A 21,678-nucleotide genomic window follows, 5' to 3' on the forward strand; every position below is an offset into this window, starting at 1 on the left:
AGTTTGGAAATTGAAATTCACCTCAGGCACCTAATGGATTAGGTCAGGGTCCCAGCCATAAAATGCCATATAATGGCAGGAACAAATGGAGTTAAAACATACTGTAATCTTATGGTACAAATCAGAAAACATCAAGGCAGCTAGATCCCATTGCATATACAAGTTAAATTACTCTGTCATTTGTTAAATGGTCAATTTTTATTCACAATTCTTCTATAATTCCAAGATTTTTCAAGTGATATGGAAACAACAATTGATTTCAAACGGAAACCGATTTTATAAGAAATATGAGACCACAGAATATATAAATACCACACAAATAGTTCTATGACAACGTGAATTCCAAAACTGTTCAATTTAATTAAGTTCACCAAACTAAAATTCACTGCAAACTTGGCCTATATTTACCTGGCCACACCAGAAGACAATTCAGGCACTACAACCCTTCGACTCCAAGCCACAAGGTCCCGCTCAGTGGCTATTTCACTTCTTGGTGCATTGCTATGCATCTGACGCACACCTTCAATTTGTCCACTACGTCTTAATCCTATATTTGGTGGTGAATGTACTTCTGAGGTAGAACTTACAGATCCTAAAAAGTCAAAAAGTGATAGTTGTACCTGATCTGAAATTCTAAAGAAAGCATTTAAAAAGAAAAATTCAAAATGAAAGGAAAAAAAGAATTTCACTTAATCGATTACTTCAGAAGAAATCAAATATTAACTAACTATAACTATTTCAGCATTTTCTATGGTCACCACAACACACACACTTAAACAGCTACTAGGCTGCAGTACTCTGTTTAAAAATTCACATTTAAAAGGAGCAGATGTATGAACAATCTGAAGTGAAGCAAATGTTTCACTGGTTTGCTTTTCTTTAAAAATGCTTTTGAAAACATTTATGCAAACCCCCACCAAAACACACACGCATGCAAGATCCTTCAAACACCCACATTGCAGCAAAATTTCAAAATTTTCCCACATCATTCCACACATAAGCTATTCTCGCTTACTCAGGTGGATTGCCAACCATGATTTTTAATAGTTGAAAACTACTGTGTAATCTAGTGCAAGACACTGAAACATGGAACAGCTGTACTGAGAAACAAGTAGCTCCTTCCTCTTTTCTCCCTCCTATTTCCTTATTTGAGACAATTCAGATTTCAATCAAGTAGATGGCCAATTCCAGAGTAAACAGTAGGGTAGTTACTTCTAAGGAAATGCAGTTGCTGCAAGTTCCCCGAGTGAGTAGAGAGTAACTTTAACAAAGACAAATTTGTAACGTTAAGAATGCTGAGATTCTGCAGAAAGGTAAAAAAAGATGGGAAAGCTGTATTATTTTTTATGGCTCAATACGTCCTTTCTAGTAGTTCAACAAAATGCACAAATCATGCACAATAATATGATTTACATTTTCTAACTCTCAGCTGTTTCAACAGAAAAGCCACAACACCCATCCCCCAGTAATCTACCTCTGCTTATCCGGCTGGTACTACTGGTTCCTGCCTCCCCAGAACGTCTCTGGTCCTGCTCTTGCTGAAGTCTTTGAATCATGCTATCCAATGGACTAACTTCTTGATTTGCTTGTTGACTAAGAACTTGATTCAATCCTGTGAAGTAAAATATACAAAACAACAACACACAAATGTTGATTTGAAGAACCAAATGTTACAAACAGCTCATGTAAGTTTTAGCTTTGAAACTTACACGTGATTATATACTGTACTTGTAAGTATGGGCTAATGCATATTTTTGTAACAGTAATTTTTTTAAACAGGACAACTTTTTTCTTAATATTGAGAGCATTATATTTTCTGAAGCAGAGTCAAGATGATCACATGCCACTCCTAATAAAAGTTTAAATTTGATCAATTGCCAGCAAGTCACAAAAGCTTGATACAATTCTTACTTGCCCACTTAGTCAACGTAAATTGTTCAAATGCGTGCTTAGCCTGCCCCAAATGCATTATAAAACACTTCAGTATAAACTTCAATGAAAGAACTACTTCAAGAAGGTCTAACTGAATTAGAAAAGAATTATCTATACTAGAGAACAGCAAGCAGTAAAAATGCTTGATTGAGCTCCACATAGACATAATGATGGCACAGGTTAAGTAATGCTGATTTTCTTTGGTACGTAGAATAGCCAGAAAACCTCCTTTTGGGTATGTCTCTTGAATGAAAGGCAGGAAATAGTTCTCACAGAAGTGATTACAAGGTAATAATACTGTTTCTGTGCAGCAAGCAAAAACTACAGCATGTTAAGCATAAACAACACAAAACCTCTTTTCATAGTCACAATGGACACAAAAAAATTAGAGCAGTATGGAGAAAAAGGCAAGGGTTACAGTACTGACTTGAAAAGGAAGTAAGATACCTCCACATGGAATAGTTAGATGGTGGAGCAGAGTGGTGGGAAGCTCTGGTCAAGAGAAGCAGAACTTGCAAAACTTTGTAATGAGGGATGACAATGTTCAAAGAAACAAGCTACAGAAATTATTTTTCCAGCATGATTCCAAAGAGATATCATAGTATAAACTGCACTTTGCAAGATCAAATACAAGATATTACAGTCATTGTGCCATGAAATGAAGAGCTTTGATTATGTGGCTAGACAGAAGCAGCCATCTCTTAACAGACGATGGTATGCAGAAAGAACGTAACTATTTAAGACAGTGCTCTCAGAGTTTCAAGGTTATTGTAGGGAAGCCAACTTCCCTAAAGCAGCAGAAGCTTGGAATCATGGAATGAGCTCTGGTATAACCACAGCTGGATGTTTTCTGACTCATGTAGTGAGACAGATTTATTTGGTGATCTCATGCAATGGGAAATACTACTAATAACCCAAGAACGGTCTTAAATAAGGGAACTGCTACCTGAACAAAATTAATGTTTTTTATGTATCTAGCTTGTGAGATTTTGCCTTTGCAAGTAACAGCAAGTTTTTTTTAAAAATGAAATAATAAAGACACTGGTATATATTTGATTTTTTCGAAACATCTGGTTTAAAGGAGCTCCACATACATCTAAGCAGTAAATCAAGCATGACTGACTGAATTCCCGCTACTCTTATAAGCCCCTACAGAAAACTTGACAAGAAATACATTGTCAGTGCTCTGAGGGAGATCCATAAAATCCCACAATAAAGTTTCAGAAAGAAATGGAGCTTCCTTAGTGGAAGGGACATAGAAAATACATGAATACAGTTTAGCTCTGCATAAGACTGCATATACTGTTGCTAAACTGTAAAGAGGTAGAAAAATGTCTTCTGTCTCTGCAAAAATCTCTCTGGCTCTCTGTCAGCCTAGTTAATGGCTTCTACTATTAAACAAAATGCTATGGACATAATCTTCCTACAGGCATTCATGTGTCACGCAGCCACACCATTCAACTTAATGTTGTTGGGTCTGTGTGCAGAGTCTGACTTGTTTCAAGATATTATATTGGAGAATGTGCCCGGGACATTTTCAAATTTGGAGAATTTCAGAATGTCATGGATCCATGCTGTTACTGTAACAACGAAGTAAAATCGCATTCGTCCTTGGAAATCGAATTTAGCTTCAAAGTCACTAGCTAAAAAGTTAGAGATAAAACATGGCAAATATTCACCAGAAAGGATTTTTTCCTTCTTACAGCTGCTTCTCAGGTAGCATTTCTTCCTATAATTTTGGAGGAAATATGGAAATGCTCCTTAAAAATTATTATTTAAGTATTCAGTGGCTTGTAATTCTCAAGTCTACAAATGAGGATAAAGAGATCTTTAGGTAACAGCATTGTCAGTTAACCTTCCTGAAACATCTGACATACCACAGGCTTAAGCATGGTGTACATATAAGCCACTACTTACAGGCACAGTCAGTTTTCCCCTATTTTCAAGAATATCCAAATACTTAACAATGTCCATCTTGAAAACATTTAAAGCTACTTTCACCAGTCATTGTTTACTCATTCATACTAATATCAAATGAGTGACACATACCAAGTAGGCATCATTTTTACATCCCCACCCATGTGGATCACATTTAGGCAGTTTCCAGCAGCCAGCCATTGGCCCAAAATATGCATGTTCCTCCCATGTTGTATACACAGAGAATACAACTTTTGAGGAACTTCCTAGATTTTGTATCCCCATCAAGTCTTCAGAGTTCTCTAACCAAATCAACAAAGCTCAAGTTGAATGACTGCCTTCATCTAAAGAGGAGGATTTTGCATGTTTCATGTGTCCTCTCATTTTTCTCTTCTTGTAGGTGTTACTTGTTCCAACTGATCTGTGGAAGATCAGTCTATTTCCTAGGTTTTCTGAAGTAGGAAATCCTACCCCAAAGAGATCAGCTGAAAGCTCACTCAGCGTCATACACTGTTCCAATAACGAAATGAGCTCCAAGCTAACTGGCATTGTAGCATCAACTAGTACTGACTTGATTGATGACAATACTGTAAGTGAAATTGTCACAATCAATCAGTGCCACGGACATTGAAATTCTTCCTTCCACACTACGTGAACTACTATGCCCAGAAATGAAGAAAAAGGACGAAGTAAAAGGGGAAGCATAGAACACCTGGAGGTAATTAGATAGGCTACTGTGTACTGAAGTGAAATTTTCCATACCTGAAGATGTCACTCCCATCTGAGGAATAAGCTGTTCCTCTCTGCAGTTCTCACGACCAGGAACTAGCCTTTGATACCTTGCAGGATGAGGGTTGCCATCCACATCAACCAAAAATGGGGGAGGCATAAGGTGTGGAGCCTGCTGTGTCTGTTCATCCAGGACAAAGTTGTTGGCATCACGGATAAGGGGCCGATAATCACTATGAAAGAACATCTGATCTGCTATCTGTAAACAAAGTCATTTTGTAATTTTTTAAAAGAACCTATTAAAAAAAACATACAGAAGATAACTGCCAAAAGTATTTTTAACAGTGTTACTCACGGTCACTTTTGCAAAAACAAGGTTATAAGCTGATCTGTTTATCTCAGTTTAAAGGGGAAAATTTAATGCCTCTGTGATTCTTTTTTCCTAGTACTCCTTTTCTGTATTATAGTGCAAGGAGACTAATCCACATGCTTGAGGGTGGGGAGCATTTAAAGAACAGGGGAATGGGGCAATATTTAACTACTTGAAGACATTTGACAGAACACAGCATGGACATATTAAATAAGTTACACATTTTCTTCTATACTCTGAATTTATATTCTGATAATGAAAACTGTGTTACAGACTTATGAGCTATAGTGTAGAAAGAGGAGGAAAAGGATATTTATCACATCATGTCATTGCCAAATATTTTAACACCAGCAGCCAAACATATATATTCTTATTATAATGCTAGATATGTGAAAAAGTTTCAGTAGATAAAGTAAAGCTGATCTAAAGTTGAACTCTTCAGGCTCAAAGTTTTCTTTATTATCTCAGTCCACCTGCTCATAATTTATTTTAGATGACTTTCCACAGACACTCAAGACTGAGGAATTCTTTTGTCCAAATACTATGTAAAAAGGTTTATGCTCCATCCCTCACTGGCACATGCATCTCAATATCGTGCAATCAGAGAGATATTGAACCGCAAGGAGAAAAGAAAAAGAGAACACAAGACAAGCTGACGTGTATACTACACATCCCAACACTACCTACTGGCAAGCATGACCTTGGAAGCTCATGTACTCAGTTTAACTTTGAACAAGTAAAAATAAAATAATAAAATCATCATTCATACAAATTGGATTTCCAGTGCAGCATAAAAGTGATTAAACAATTGACTCAAGGCACAGAGATCTCAAAAAAATCTTGTCTTAGGTGTTAAAGACAGGTATTTGACCACAGACAGAGGAATGCCTGAGCTGGTGTAGAATATACTCTGATTTCTAAAGAGCATGCTCTTTCTTGACCAATCCATAACATAGTTTCCAGTAACTTGTTATGTAGAAATCAGTAAGGCAAAGATTATAGCGTCTACTCAGAGGCCTGGTCTCTCAATGGCAAACTTCTCCTGTCCTGGATGTGAGAAGACCAAGAAGGAAAGATAATGATAAACATCTGACAATTACAACATCACAAAGTGCCTACATGCATCCACATGAGGTGGATAAAAAAAATTTAAAATATATCATAGGAATCATGGGATCTGGACCCCAGAAAAATTCAGAAAAGTAACAACAAGAATAAAATTGGAAAGATGCATGGAAAGATGCAGTGGCAAAGAATTTACTTCAGGGATTCAAAAGGTTACCCTTACAAAGTGCGTATGTACAAGGTGACACCCCACTGCAGTAAGAAGCCCTGACTGCATGAAGTCTTGTTGCCAGATTCTCTGTTAACAGAAGTTGAATGAGAAAGATAGTACTTTCATGTGTCTGACTGACAGAATCAAGGCCTGCTTAACAACTTTGTTCCTTCAGCTCCAATAGCTCAATATGATAAAGATACTCGTCCTCTAGGAGGACTTAGAATTTTCCCTAGAATTATAATATTAGAGTATCCAGTACTTTCACCTAGTGTAAATTTTTTCCTATTCAGTACTTCCCACACTGAGAAAGAAGATTCCAATGGCATGATCACACAGACTCTGAGTTTTAATGTGCTGTGTTGTCTGCACCCCAGGCTTTGTAAGCAAAGGAAAGATCTGAAAATCCTTCCTTAGATTCAGTGACCTCTACCAGAATAGCCTCTGGTGCAAGATCATGAGGGACTTCTTTGCAATTACCCTTCTGTGTACTCTGTACCATAATCAAGTATGGTAGAGAGAGTAAACAACAATTTTTTACTCCACGAGATAAGAACAGCATTTCATGGTGAACCCAGGCTCAAACCAACTCTCAGGTAGAATACTGGAATGTCCCTACTGGGGCCTGGGACAACAATCTTATCCTCAGGCTATTCCAAGTCCTGAGAAAAATCAAAATAATTAGACATTTTAGAGAACCTTAAATGTCTATGGTCAGCAGGCAACCAGTTAAGAGTACTAACAATCAGACCTATTTCTTGATGTACTGTTAGAGATCAAATTAATGACAAAAAGAAGATACCACACCACCATTAGGACATATGCGTTCTCTGTACATATGACTTCACAAACCCAGCTTGGGTGTCCAAACCCAGCGGGAAAGCTTTCCACAAGGTCTGAGCTCTACAAATAGACTCTCCTTCAATAACTACACTACACATTCAGAACGCTCAGCTTCTCCAAATGGGCACACCTACACAAATGCAAAGAGATTTTCCCCACTACTGCACCAATCTACCACACAGGAGCTGTCAACTTGCAACAAAGAACTGTGGTTTGGGCAGTCTGTAGGAACTAAAGCCTCATGCTTTAGAAAGGTCAGAGATCTAGTCCATTCTAAGATTTAAAATCAACAGAAAGGTACCTTATGCTTTAGGACAGTTAGGCATTCCTGGACAAGTTTCCACCTAAGCAAGAACTTCTGAAGTGCACATGCCCTGTTGACAGTGAACTCAGCTCATCTCTGATGATCTTCACACACTCGGAAATCTCAGCTGAGATTGGCTCAAGGTTCCCTTAATTGGGTCAAATAACAAAAGAGCCCCAAACAAGCAGCAAATGTATTCTCCCCCCCCAAAGAATTACTTCACAAAAACATGTATCATCAAAAAAGAAAAAAAAAAGAAAACAAACCAAAACTACTGCATCGCCTTCATAATGGCCAAGATAACACCAGGGGAAAAAAAAGCCTGGACAGGGGTTGTAGTCAACCAGGAAACACAGATACTATCTGAAGATAACAAGAAAAACCATACATGTGGAAAACCAAGAGCTTGCTCTCTCGGCAGAGCTAACACTATCTCAGCTATAATCATCGTTCTGAGCACAACTCGTGAATGCAGGAATACAGGACAGGTTACCACACTCCTTTCTTTTGTAAAACTAATTCCCCAAGACAGATGGAAACCACTTTAAAGCCAAAAAAATGCAGGTCCTACCAGAGCATATTCTAAGATGATGTCTGAAAAAACACAAAAAGTATCTGACGGTAGGACAACAGAAAAAAGAACACCTAATCTCCAGCACACACCTATCTGTAGTTACATTTTTGCATAAAGCAGGTCAAACAAAAATGAAAGAGGAGATGGAACCAGACAAGAAAGAGATCAGAAACTTCCAAGTTGAGCTTTCAGAGAGGTGAAGGCTGAGATTAAAGACGTAACAGATGTGAGTCCTATTTGCTCCCATTTCTTCTATGGTCAAGAACGCAGAGATTACCACTGGCACAGTAACAGCTGGAGAGGATCATTTTAAATCACCCAGTAACTGAAAAATTTTAAACATAATCTTTTCTCAGAGGCTGCAGTGAAAACACCAAGAGAACAAAGGGTCTGTAGAATTCAAGAAGCAAAAAGCAATTGTTTTCATTCTTCAAACAGATCTAATCCCTCACAAGGTAAATTCTCAAATGGCAGTGTAAAGGAAACTCCTGGTCCGTCACAGCAAAGACAAAAAGGCTCACGGTTTCAATTTCATTTCCAACATTTCTGAGTAGCAGTGGACTATACGCTTCCAAAATTATTGGAAAGAAAAATAAACCTGGAACAACCCACGGACATGGCGAGAAAAATGTTTCTATTACAACAGGCTTTGAAGTTTGGAAGAATAAGAACTCTGAAAGACAAAGACCTTGAAAATGATCTGATAATCCTGGTTTTCCTTGCTTGTGATGTCTCTGCTTGTTTGTTTTGTTTGGAATGGAAGGGAAAAAGCACAGCTAGTAATAGCTGAGGGATAGCAACAGCAGCCAAGTATCAAGTAGTTCAAATTGGGGGGGGGGGGGAATCCCCAATATGCAACTAGCATCAAAATAAGAGCTGGAAGACTACAAAAAGAAATGCAGTGGCTCACAGACAAAGATTAAAATTCCTTTTGCTCTTCCTCCTTCAGGCCCCTCTGCGTTGCTGTTTGCCAAAACACTTTCAAGGCCAGCCTGAACCCAAAGATCCAAAGCAGAAGGCAAGATCCAGAAGCCAGCACTTCACCAACAACCTTCAAATATCAGCTACCAGAAGCAGAAATGTCTCCTTAAGTCTTAGAAAGAGGGAGAAGACACACACCTCACCTCCTCCCTCGGTAGAAGAATTAGGGCTTTGTGGGCACTCCAAACTAGCTAACCTGTATGGTTCATAGCGCACGTTCATCCACAGAGAAAAAAAAACAAAAAACAAAAAAACAAAACAAAACTGAAAACAAACAAACAAAAAAAACCCCAAAACACAAACCCACCCAAAAAACACCACAACAAACCACCACCACGTATCTTCACAGTTATAAGGGTCTGTGGCAAGACACCCACACTTAGGATACACAATGTAGGCTATGACATTAGAATAAAGATATAATATTTTAATTACACAGTAACAGTGGAACATTGCTGTGTAAGCACCAAGGCATCCACAACAGCAGAACTTCATTGGCAGACATAAAATTGTATCACTAGAACATATAGTACGTTTATTGTAAATAATTGTCTCCAAGGCTATGCAATGTTTAAATACAGATAGCAGGAATTAGTTCTATTAGAACCCCCCCCCGCCCCCCACCCCTTTTTGGTCTTAGTTAGGAACCATAAAAATATTTAAAGCAAAATGTTTAACTATTATCAACTCCACTGCAGTTTATTCACATTATCCATGTGGATCCATTAGTAGACACTTGTAACCTTGTCACCTAAGAGACCAGACAGTGACTGGGTAATTTTTAAAATATTTTAAATTATTTTTAAATTCCCATGTAAACAGTAGCTTAATAGCATGTTTCCATAGTTTAAAAAAAGACAGTGAAAGAAAGGTCAGTGTCAACAACAGGAATCTGAAACACCCCATGCTAATGGCTCAAAATTGTGTTAAGATACACCCTCTTGAGATGAAGCTCTGAAGGAAAGTTTGTACAAATGCATTCAACACAGAAAACATTTTGATTTTCATCTTGCACTGTACCTTGTCATATTTGCTACTGGAACCAAAGCCAAAAATCAGAAGGTGACCGTGAGAATCAGTACATGCAAAATGCTGTCCATCAGGAGAGCACTTGCAGTCAAAAACTGCACCATGTCCTTGTCCTTCAATCTGAAATACATCAACATACAAAATAATTAAGTTACCAGAAATAAATAATTTTCAATTATGATTCTCAAAACTGTGGTGCTGATGTTGAAATTTATTATAAAATCTGTGAGACAGTATACTGCTAGATAGAACTTACTTTAAAGCATAGTTTACTTTTTAGCTATTCACTTTTCAGTGAATTTTGTAATAATGCTCATGAAAGATGCCAAATTGATAGTAGTAGAAACTGACAGACTTTATCCACAAAGCAGGCACAGTATAGGAAGTGAAAATAAAAGCTTCCCCTTGAACGTCCTGCTAATGAGCCTAACCAGAGAGCTGGGTCCAGTTCAGGGCTTAGTCACTACACCCTTTCAATCCTCTGCCTTTTTGCTAAGCTAGCCCAGTAGCATTGGCTGCTGCGGTGTTTCAGAACACCTGCCTGCTAGAAAACGCACTGACATAGACAACCCACATTACACAACTTAGCAACTGCCTGCTTCTGTAATTCCTACTCCTAATTTATTGGAGCGGGGGAGGTGTAGATTTGTGTAAAAACTCCACTTTTTAAAGGAGAACTGCAAAGATTTTAAAAAAGGAATTTTTACCTGATACTCATTTTCTGTTTTCCAGTTCCATTAAGCCAGAACAAATGGGTTTTTGTTTTTCCCTGCAACCTGTCAATCAAGCAGAGGTGACCAATCACCACTCTGAATTTTCATGTCTTCAGCACCTCTTCAGAAAGCCCCTTTCTATTCTCCCCAGCAAAGCACTTTTGCATTTTCTTTAAAGAGACACCATACAAAATTCTTTCCCTAACTGTGGCAGGCCTATATACTGCCAGAAAAAGCAATGGTATTCAGCCTGCAGGCAGTAACACTATGCACTTCTGTAGTACCTTCCAGAGGCCATCAGTATTATTTTTAAAAGTTAACAAACCAAGCCTCGAAAAACCTGTGAGGTAGGTACTGTTCTCACTATCTTACAGGCTGAGACAAAGGCAAGAAGTCTAAGTCTTTTGCCCAGGGTCTTACAACACATCCACACCCACAGCCCTGCACACCCCCCCAATGGCAGAGGCTGCTACACCTATTACCCGTGCTTTCAGGTGTTTGATAAAGGTCTTTCTTACTACAGGTACTTTCCATAAAAGTCAAATGAGTTTCTGGATTAGCAAAAGAGGAAGATAGAACATAAAACTTGCATTGGTTTATTTTGCCCAGTATTCCAGAAGAAATGAATTCTTAACAGAAGTATCCTACAGAAAGAGATGGAAAATAAAAACAGTGTTTCAAGCGAGTGACACTAACATCACAACAGCTAAGAATGCAGAATGAGTTTAGGCTAAACAAGATCCAACAACCAAGGCAAAGTTATAACTTTGTGCTGCTTTTTGTATGTAGGAAGCTCACTGTATTGAAGGGAGACAGTTTGGGGAGGCAGGTAGAAAGGGGTAGGAACTTCAGACAGAGAATAAGCTTTGCAGATGTATGGTAAAAACCTGGGAAAGGAGTACTTACATAGAGATTTCTGTTCCCTTCCCCTTCCTCCAGCAAAGGAAACATGAAAGTATCAAGCTTCCTAACATTCAAGTCCTTCAGAAATAGAATTTCAGGGTTCTCCTGGAGCCTAAGATTTGAAGACTTTTTGTTTTACATGGAAAACAAGGCATGCTATGGGAAGAACTATTTGCTAATTAAGGTGAGGGGAAAAATAAGAAATAGAAGGAAAAATACCAGACTATTAAGATGATGGGGTTTTTTAATCTTTCGCAGAAATAAATGGTTTGGATGGACCATTTTCCAGAGACCCCTGGGAATTAGAGTGTTACTTAGAAGACATGCCCTTCTTACGTAAAGCAAAGGAATACTGATCTACTATTCAGTGATTAGTACAGTGCAAATAGTTTTACTCTATATGTGCCCAGCATCCGGTTTAAGAAGTGCTTTTGGAAAAGACAGCAGTAAGACCTTTTAGTACAACCCCTCAAGTTGGATGTACAATTGCTTGGAAATAAAGATCCTTTAATATTATAAGAACAAAAATTACTGTTGGGGATAAGCTTCCGAGATATAATTACTATTACAAATTAAGGGCAAAGCCTGCCAGAGTGTGCTACCCAATAGAATTTTTTTAAACAAAAACATTTGGGTATTAATAAATGACACTTTACAATGGAATTTCTTCAATAATAAAGCTAACACAGAGGATTCAGTCATTTGGAACAGAAACTAGATGTTAAGTTGCAAAAGACAAGCTGTGGGGAACCAGTGAAGCTGTAGCTTCAGCAAGCTAGATAAGGGACTTGAGCAAGAAGGAAGCTGCTTTCCCCACTCCACGCCTTTGAAATCAAAGATGCAAGAACTATATGAAGACCGTATCCCAAAGAAGATAAACGGTTTACTCTGTTCGGAACCTTTCCCTACTGAATGAAAGGATATCAATGGTGAAGGGAAGAGACTGCCCACGAGAAAAGAAAAAGCACTGGTCAATTAAGAGCTGTCCCAACAAAGGGTTGCCAAGAGTGAACATGTTAAGATACTGCTAGTAGCAAAGCAAGTAGCAAGGATTCTTCAGCCACAAACAGGGAAGAACCAGTGATGCTATACAATGAGGACTAAGATAAGATTACTTTTAGTCTCAACCCCAAGAATTACGCTATTTGCCCACATTTTCACTAGCAAGGAAACAGATGGACATAGGTACATCACAAAGGAAGGAATGTTGATGAAGTAAGAGAATGAAAAATGGAAGTTGTTCTTTTCCTCTCAGTTTTGAAGAGAGCTTATTGTTCTCCCCCAAACCAGCGAGAATAGAGTTGTGAAACTAGTACAAAGTAATATGTCTTAGGTCCATAGTTCGTTGTATGAAAACATAGTACCACCTCAATAATAAGCCTTTCTCACCTATTATCAACAGATAGTATGAAAGACTTAAAACCTAGTTTTTAAGAAAAGTAAAAGACATGGGAGAAAAAAAAAAAAGAAAAAAAACCAAGTGAAAATTTATCAAGAATAAAGAGTACCAGACAAACTTAGCAGACTTTCTTCAGTAAAATAACTGGTTTTTTATACCAAGCAAATATAATTCATTCAACCTAGCTAGATTTCACAGCCATAATATGGCATTGAAAACTTAGTTCAAATGAAACAGATTGTGATTAGTAGGAGAAATGCAGAGTAAGTAAACTTGCTAAGAAAAGGATAACAGTTATTGGTTTTGGAAAGACATATAGAGCTAAAAGGATGTTATCAGTGAAGTTCCTCAGGCCAGGCTTTTCTGTTAGTGACTACAGAAAAAATAAGAGCCTGTGGATGAAATGAACATTAGGAAATCATCCACTGAGAAGAGATTTGGGACACAGCACAAATGATATAGACTGAAGCAATTAAAAGCCAACAGGACAAAATGCAATAGGCCATGAACCTACTAAGATTATTAGAAATAACTTACTAACACACTTACTGCTGGAAAAAATAACGGAACTCAAGTCCACACACAATAACTGTATGTATTTCTATCACGCCTTCCAACCCAAGTCATCAGCACTGTTTAAAAAGTCAGCAAACTAAGCCTCTACTAGCCTGCGGTAGATAACATTCCCTCCTGTCCTTAACATTAAGAGACTGACGCAATTAGTTCGAAACACAGGGAGAAAGATTACTGTGTATTCACTGCAATGCATCACATGTAATGCAACAACACAAAGAAATATAATCCTAAAATATATCAGAAGTATATCCAGAAGAGAAAAAGCACACATTCTAGACAAGCAGTCAACGATAAGAACAAACTCTTCCAAAGCAATACACATTAATTCTTGCTTCCCATGTTCAAGATAAGTAAATTCTAAGTGGAACAGCTACAGAGAAATGTTTCCACTCATCATGATAATGGAAAACCTAGGAGCTCAGCTTCTTTACAAGGACACTAAGGAAAGAGGACTGTTTTGTATGCATATACAAAAAGACCTTTAGCAGGAAGAGACCTACTCAAATGCACAGGAACAAATGAAAATTAGTTACAAGCAACATTCAAACTTGAAAACTGAAAGTTAGATTCTAACGATCACAACAATGGTAAGCTAGAACAACTTTCTAAAACTAGCAAAAAAGCAAAGTTAACTAATTGTTATTAAAACATATAACCTCTTTCATAAGTGATGAAACTACATCATAGCTGCTCAAGTCAAATCATTCTCTGAGTATTCTGAAGTTCCTTTGCAGGGTTATGTTCTCCTTTGCTTTAAGGAACAATCTCTGACCACAGCATGCTTCCATGATAAGCCGAAAAATATCTATGGACTTTCTGCAAAGTTAGGAGAGGTTGCTGCAGATTTGGAGGAGTGGAAAAGAACACTTAATTTTTATTAAGCAGTTTAAAACAAAAAAATAATAATAAAAAAAACCCCAATAGGGCTTCTGCACTGCTTCCGGAAGAGTAACAAACAATGGTAGGAAGAGGACAATAAGTAATTACATTAAGAGTAAAATGTTTATTAAAAACGTTTCTATCTTCCTACCATCCAAGTCAGTTATCCATTCAGGAATGCTGTATTTGTCTTGAAAGATAAACATATCAATGAAGAGATCTGACAGATCACCCATCCTATGGATGCCTGAAGTTATATAAAGGCTATAGAAAAAGTATTTACAGCTGCCTTTTTTTTTTAAAAAAAAAAGGACATTTTTCTTAATAAACATCCTGCAAACTCAGTACTGGCTTCTACTCGGACTACTAGAGCAATATGCTCAAAACCAGGAGAGCTGGCTTTGCTCTTCAGCATGTGCTCTTACGTACTATTCAAAGGTAGAACCTCTCAAAAATTTCAAAAACATTTCAGTAGGACTACACACTAACTGATTCAAAAATAATGCGTCTATAATCTTATTCTAAGTCATTCTGTATTTCAGATGACTACAAAACCTGATCTAAAAATATAATTCCATATAATCCCAGCAAAACAGGAAGTCTCTTCATACTTTATGAAGGCCACAACATAAGAAATAACCATTTTTAAATCTCTAGTTAAAACTGGAGATTACAATACATTGTCCTACTATGTATTGTAGGACATACTACATGAGCAAGCAGTATGTCTTTTCAGACATTAGGCCAAAAAAAAAAAATCACCTCATGTGGCAGCAAATCCATGTACAGAGCATTCTGCTGAGCTGTCCTAGATGGAATCTGATCTTCCATGTTATTCTTCTGACAAGGACTCCCATTTTTTGGTATGCCATTTAGGCTAAAACTAATCAAGTAGTTGTCAACAAAGATCTAGGTAGGCCATGTAGGTTTACTGATTAACAAAAAGGAAACAATGTAGTAACTGATATGATAACGCTGTTAGGGCTTCAGAGTTTATCAGGTTACATTGAAAGTAGAAGTAGCATTAGAAAGTAAGGAACCACATCGCACAGATCAGCGAAAGATCAGACCTCAGAAGATGGGGTAGGAAAACATTAAGATACACAGACATAAGGAGGCACAGCATAGGAATTGCCTGTAATGAAGTGTCCACTCAAAGCTAAAAACAAAGGACAGAGTCAACAACCAGCTCTCTGAAGGAGCAGGAGCACACAGAAAAATCTGATTGCAACTTAGTAGCCTCTGCTTGATTGACAATTTGCAGGAATAAACCCTTTTGACCTGAATCAGTTGATGCCGTAACACTGACAGTAAATTCTAAGCAAAACAAGGATTAAACTGTACTAAAACATTCAAACAGTCATTAACAGGGGATGTGTGTGTCCAAATTCACAAAAACTAGACATCGTTGCCATTATGAAATACATTACTACTATCACCTCCATGGGGGTTCCCAATTTTTCTCACTGTTTTATATAAAAACATAAGACGTGGGAAGAGGGCAGAGAGACTTTCGGGTGGGGTGGGAACAAGCAACACATCACTGCATCCAGATGGTCTAATTCTTCAACCATAGTGCAGACTCTCCATTAACTTCAAGTAGGGTCAAAATTACACCCTCTACAATTTCCATTGTAGAAATCAGGAAAATTCTTATGGGCTGCTTGAACTTGACCTTTTTACAGTCAAGTTTGTCTATGACAATTTCAGTCAGTGCTTATGCTAATAGCTTCAAATGAATCTACAATATATCCAAAGCTCACAAAGCTAAGAAAGTGTTTCTATTAAAAATTTTCAAAAGATACATTAAGTGTCAAAGTTGGGAAAACGTATAAGCTTGAAAAAGAACTGTGCAATGCAACTACCATACATCCTATAAAAGTTATTAAGGACCCACCTGGAAAGAAACGCATGGAACCAGGAATAGTACCAGACAACTTTACATTAATTAGACAACCAGCTAGCTACAGACTTGGGGACAAAAAAATCAGACATTAGCTTCAGCAGTCTTGTCCTTATTTCTTAATGTCTATGTGGCCAGAATGTTCAACCTTAGCACCAACATGTGGGTTGTTTGGGGTTTTTTTTAATGTAAAACATTTATCTGCATTAACAGTTTTACACAGATTAACTAGTATCTGGCTATGAAAAGGCATATATTCACCATGGTAACTTCACATAGTGAATGTAAAGCAAAACTAGTACAAATGTATCCACTTGCTTCAAGCTTTCTCACTGGATGCTGACAGTACACATTTTCAATTTCAAAAACAAGCTTGATGTTTTAAATGCAACTATTTCTTTGTTATAATATGTATCACTACATTTCCTGATTTTGTGCCAGCATTTCTAAGCAGCATAACCTGTTTCATTAAAACACCATATGAAATAGCAGCAGCACTTTAGAGTTCTACCACTACAATCATCACGTAACCAAAAGAGGGTGGCCTTACAAGGTAGGTTAGTATCTGCCTGCTGATTCTACTACTCCATTTGTTTTCAAAGGCAATCAAATGAAATAAATGAATTTCAAAGATCACTTTCAAAACAAGCATATCAAATCCATTTTTTGTTTTCTCAGCCCAAGGCTTCTCAAGAAAGAAGCAACCTGAAAAAGAAAACTAAGGACCAAAAAGAATCACATTGTTTTTCTTTACTACAGCACAGTCGTCAAGAGCTTGGGTCTAAACTTTAAGACTGGTCAGGAAATCAAGGGACCTAAAAATAAGTTTGTGAGTATCCACAAACAAGTTCTATTCTTTTGATCATATGAAAGCATTGCATACTTCACTGCATAAAAAGTTAGAACATAGTCTAAATGAAAGCTGCTGCAGCAGAGCAGCAAGTAAATAAGGTTTTAATGAGCAGTCCTGCATCATCACAAGATCCTTCCAAAACACACCTTTTCTTCTACCTAACTTTTCTAGTGGTAACTGTTAGAAATATGGTCATGTTGTAATCCTCTAAGTGTTAAAAACAGATACTGGAGTCTTATCTTCTCAAGTACAGACAGAGAGATCTTCTAGTGAAGTAAAACTTCGTTCTTCACAGCTATTACTTCATGAATACCCAGAGATAACCACCACAGCTTTTCAAAAAAGTCTATCAAGCTTTATTTACATGATTGCCTCACTTCATGTACCTGACATAAATGCAGAGACATTGAAAAGGAAATTTAAAATTAATTGATAATGAATTTTAAAGTAACAATATATAGTCCTTTCTCTAAAAATTAAGTAACGCTGAGAAAGGTATTATGCATGTTTGCTTGAAAACTACATAAACAAGCTGTGGTATTTTTTCCCTTTTCAGATATTCTGTCTGTAATTTGTGGTAAAAAATAACAAAACGTTAAGTTGGTCATGCTAAGTAGCTGGTCTTAAGTCTTGCTAAGAAATCTTGACCAGCTTTCTCAAGTACAGCTCTGCATTTTTGTATTTCAGATAACAAGCACTGTCCCATCAAATCTGAAACGTCGTTAAGAGAAGCCAACCCAAGCTTCTGGTCAACTTGGTAAGACAGTATAAGACTTCCAATGCTGTGCAAAAGAAGTCATAACTCAAACAATTCTATAGCGAGAAAGTCTGCAGTTTCATTAAGGTTTTTACCCTGCTGCAAGGCTACAAGCTTTTTTGGGTGGGTTGGTTTTTTTTTTCCTTTCAAAGATTATTCACTTCTGCAGTACTTTCCTAACTCCAACCAAGAACATAAGTAAAAGATCAGCCTACAGGTTTGTTAGCTCCACTGATAAAGTAGCTTATGCCTGTTTGTACTATATGTTCAACAACAGTTTATATTTAAGTACTTTGAAAAGTCTTTCAGTACCAAGAACTTTAGAGTTGCTGTTCCCCATTAATGTACCTGTTAAGGGGAATGATTACATTTAAGTTTTGATGTGGCAATATAATGCAAAGTCAAAATAACTTTATCTTGCTGAAAGGATCCATAACTATTTACGTAAGGTTCCAGTAAGATGTCCTTTAATCTCCGATCTCCAAGAACGAAAAGTTTTGTCCCCATTTTTCTTTTAGCTGTCACAAATTTTCTTTAGAACAAAAAAGAACCAAAAAGGAAATATAACTTTGTTTATGCAGTTAAATCCAGCCTTTATCCTAAAATCTCAAGTAATTAGCTTCTGGGTTGACAATTTTAAATGAAGTTGGACAAAATAATGTCTTACTAAATTGATATTAAAATTTCAACTGCAAAAAACTTTAACTTTTTAGGAAATTGACACTTTTCAATTCAGCTGCTTACACTGTACCTGTTTTAATGGTTGGTTTTTAATACAGATGGAAGAAACCATGCTCATCACACTAGCCAAATCTTTGAATAAGCTATTTAACATTTTGTGAAATAAATGCAAAAGTGTTTAAGTCCTTATTTTGTTTAAAAAATGTTCATATTTAAGGTCTAAGTTTCATCATGTGTTGCTAATTAATAAGCATATTGGAAAGAATACATGCAAGTCACAAGCTTCCTAGTTCTAGATACAATGCTAATTTACATAAAATGTAAGTAATGTATTTTACATGGAAGTGTGGGACTATTCATCATGAGCTTCTAACAGAAAAGTGCCTAAAATGAAAGCAAACAGCTAGGATTCTGGTACAGAGATCTAGATGAAAGTATGCCCCAGTTTTAAAAAAACAAAACAAAACAAAAACAAAACATTTTTTTTCTAGGACACCTGAAAACCTGTAAGAAGCCTCATCCTACCTTACAGCAACTACCGGTATCAAAGACATTGTTGTCCTTCCAGGTCTCAATGAAAAAGCATGTCTTAGCCCCAGGATCAGTTTTTAAAAAACAGCCAGGAAATGCAACTGCACCCTATTATCTTCTCCAATACTGATGCAACAGGCAGGTCAGCCTCCCCCCTCAGGCTTTGCAATTCTAAAGGGGTGGTTTGGGTTTTTTGTGGGGTTTTTTTGTTGTTTTTTTTTTTTTTTTAATTTTTTTTCTGATGGTTTCCATAAAAGCAGGACAGAGGGCATAAGAACAACAAACACCAAGTCAAGCAGTAACAGTTACACTGCCATAAGAAATCATCCACTATTCCTTAAGTACCAATTTGGTTTCCAGGGCAAGCAACATTTACTCAGTAACACCGAGGAGAACAATGGTGTTTCTGGGAGAGATTAAAGCTTTCCTTTCACAAATGTTTGTCATTTCAAAGGAACGTGAAGGTGGGAGAGGGGGAGAACAGGTTCCATGAGGCTTTTTTTTTTTTCCTTCCTCCTCCTCAAAAAGAATCAGAAGGTTGCTTCAAATCACTAGTTTACAGAGCTCGAGTTGTAATGCATTTCTGAAATACACTCACAGTATTCTATATGCTCTGATGAAATGTGCTTTGGCATTTAGAAAAAGACTCATCATCAAATTTGCAACAGCTGGAGATATATCCTGTGACCTTTAAGTGTCAAAGGCTAAGGTGGCTTAGCCTTTCAGCAAATCAGATAAAGTCGCAAAGGTAGGAGGATTTCGAAGGATTCAGATCTGTGAATTTAATACAAGATTGTAAAAACATTCTTTTTGTATCAGTATTTCAAAGCATTCTTCAGAACACGATGAAAGGACTAAAGCCACCTTTGCACTGAGTTCAAAGTGGGTTCCAGAACTACCACCCACCCAGAGTGTGTTGCAAAGAACACCACAATACATGGTAGTACTCAGAAAGAACGTCTTAGCACTGAGGTAATGTAACAAGAATCGGTCCAAATGAACTCTTCACAACCACTAGAAGGAACACATTAAGATTACAAGTAAGCAAAAGTCTGACCTTAACAGGCGTTCAGGTACACAGGAGGCCCCCAAAGGCATGTGAATCATCTCAGATGTAAGAAATCCTACTACCGGCTACAGCAAAGCCTGACTTCTCAAAGATTCAACTCGCAATGAGAGTCAATCCAGCAAGACAGAAAAGCAACACCTATTCATGAAAGATCTTTAGGTTTTTGGTTTTGTTTGGAGTTTGTGTTTTTTTTTTTTAAAAAAAATCTGTTGACCAGAACCATTTTTTATTTAAAGGCATCAGTATTCCCACTTGATTAATTTCTACATTACACAAGGATTTCTTAAACGCCGCAAGGCTAGTCTTTATCAACTAATACACAAGCTCCCCGGTGCAATAATTGCAATGACTACCTTCAAAATCTGCCGAGTAAGGTATCAGATTCAGACAAAGCAATTACATTCAAAGATACAGTACAAAAATCCAATATTCTACAGTGTCAATGATTGTAAAAATGCCTGCTCTCCCCTAGTCTTTCATTCTTGCTACTGTAGTATAGTTTTCATACTTTCAACGACACAGTTTTAAGTAACTGCAGTCACCATATGTTCCTGCAACTGTTCATAAAGCTATGCTGTAAACCAAATAATTAAAAAAAAAAAAAAAAAAAAGAGGGAGAGAGAGAAAAAGAGAAAAAGAACAGAGCTACAGGCCTGTACATACCCTGAAATCTTTTAGGAAACTTTTTTTCACATTCTTCTACAGGGCAGCCCACTCGCGGGACAAGAACTATCAGCTTTACCACAGGAGAAACCTACACTCTAAGGCTCCAAACAGAATGCCTTTTGCAAGCAGTCTGAATCAGCAGAGCTCAGCCCTGAGAGGTACTGCTTAAAGGAAAGCATGCTTAAAGGAAACTACGCAAGTCCAAAAAAATAAAAATGAAGGGCAGCACCATAACACCACAAACCTATCTGGGGTCAGACTCAAGGAACACCAGTACTTAATGTCCAAATTGCAACACCAAAAACCCAATCACCAAACCCAACAAAAATCCGTGTATCCACCTAACATAACTAGACACCTCCTTTTTGATCTGGAAGATTCTTAAGACCCTGTAGTTTTCTTTTTCCCTCATAACATTCTCAGAATTGAGAAACTTCTGCTTAAAGCCTACAGGAACTACAAGCATAAGGCTAAGCACATACCATCCAAGTGCCAACCCTGGCATTCCTAACAAACCAACAGTGGCAGATCTGTTAAGTAGTAACTTAGTGAGAACACCTGAAACAAAACAGATCCTGTGACAACAACTGAGTGGTGTACAGCTTTTATTTGTGACCTAACAGAGCACTAATCCTGCAAGTTCAAGAGCTGGCCTGAAGCTTGAAGCCAAAGGCCATTTCTACCACTTTCTAATTTACGTAGAACATGATTCCCATACTCAAGAAAACAAGCCTAGAAGTGCCTAAACCCACAGGCTAAAGATTCATGCCTCTCCACAGTGGCACAACTTCAA

General features: G+C 37.4%; 1 protein-coding gene across 4 annotated transcripts in view; it reads right to left on the minus strand.

The window, feature by feature from the left end:
- PHIP (PHIP subunit of CUL4-Ring ligase complex) overlaps positions 1-21,678 on the minus strand; it is a 117,241-nt gene that overhangs the window by 44,330 nt on the left and 51,233 nt on the right. For all 4 annotated transcript variants that reach the window (XM_075498239.1, XM_075498238.1, XM_075498237.1 and 1 more), the window contains 4 exons: positions 9,947-10,075; positions 4,612-4,837; positions 1,475-1,612; positions 409-592 (listed from right to left, as the gene is read on the minus strand). In XM_075498239.1, the coding sequence (XP_075354354.1) occupies positions 409-592; positions 1,475-1,612; positions 4,612-4,837; positions 9,947-10,075 (677 nt within the window). The remainder of the gene's footprint in view (positions 1-408; positions 593-1,474; positions 1,613-4,611; positions 4,838-9,946; positions 10,076-21,678) is intronic.

This window comes from Mycteria americana, chromosome 3 (assembly GCF_035582795.1).
Source record: "Mycteria americana isolate JAX WOST 10 ecotype Jacksonville Zoo and Gardens chromosome 3, USCA_MyAme_1.0, whole genome shotgun sequence".
In the NCBI taxonomy this organism is placed as follows: domain Eukaryota; kingdom Metazoa; phylum Chordata; class Aves; order Ciconiiformes; family Ciconiidae; genus Mycteria; species Mycteria americana.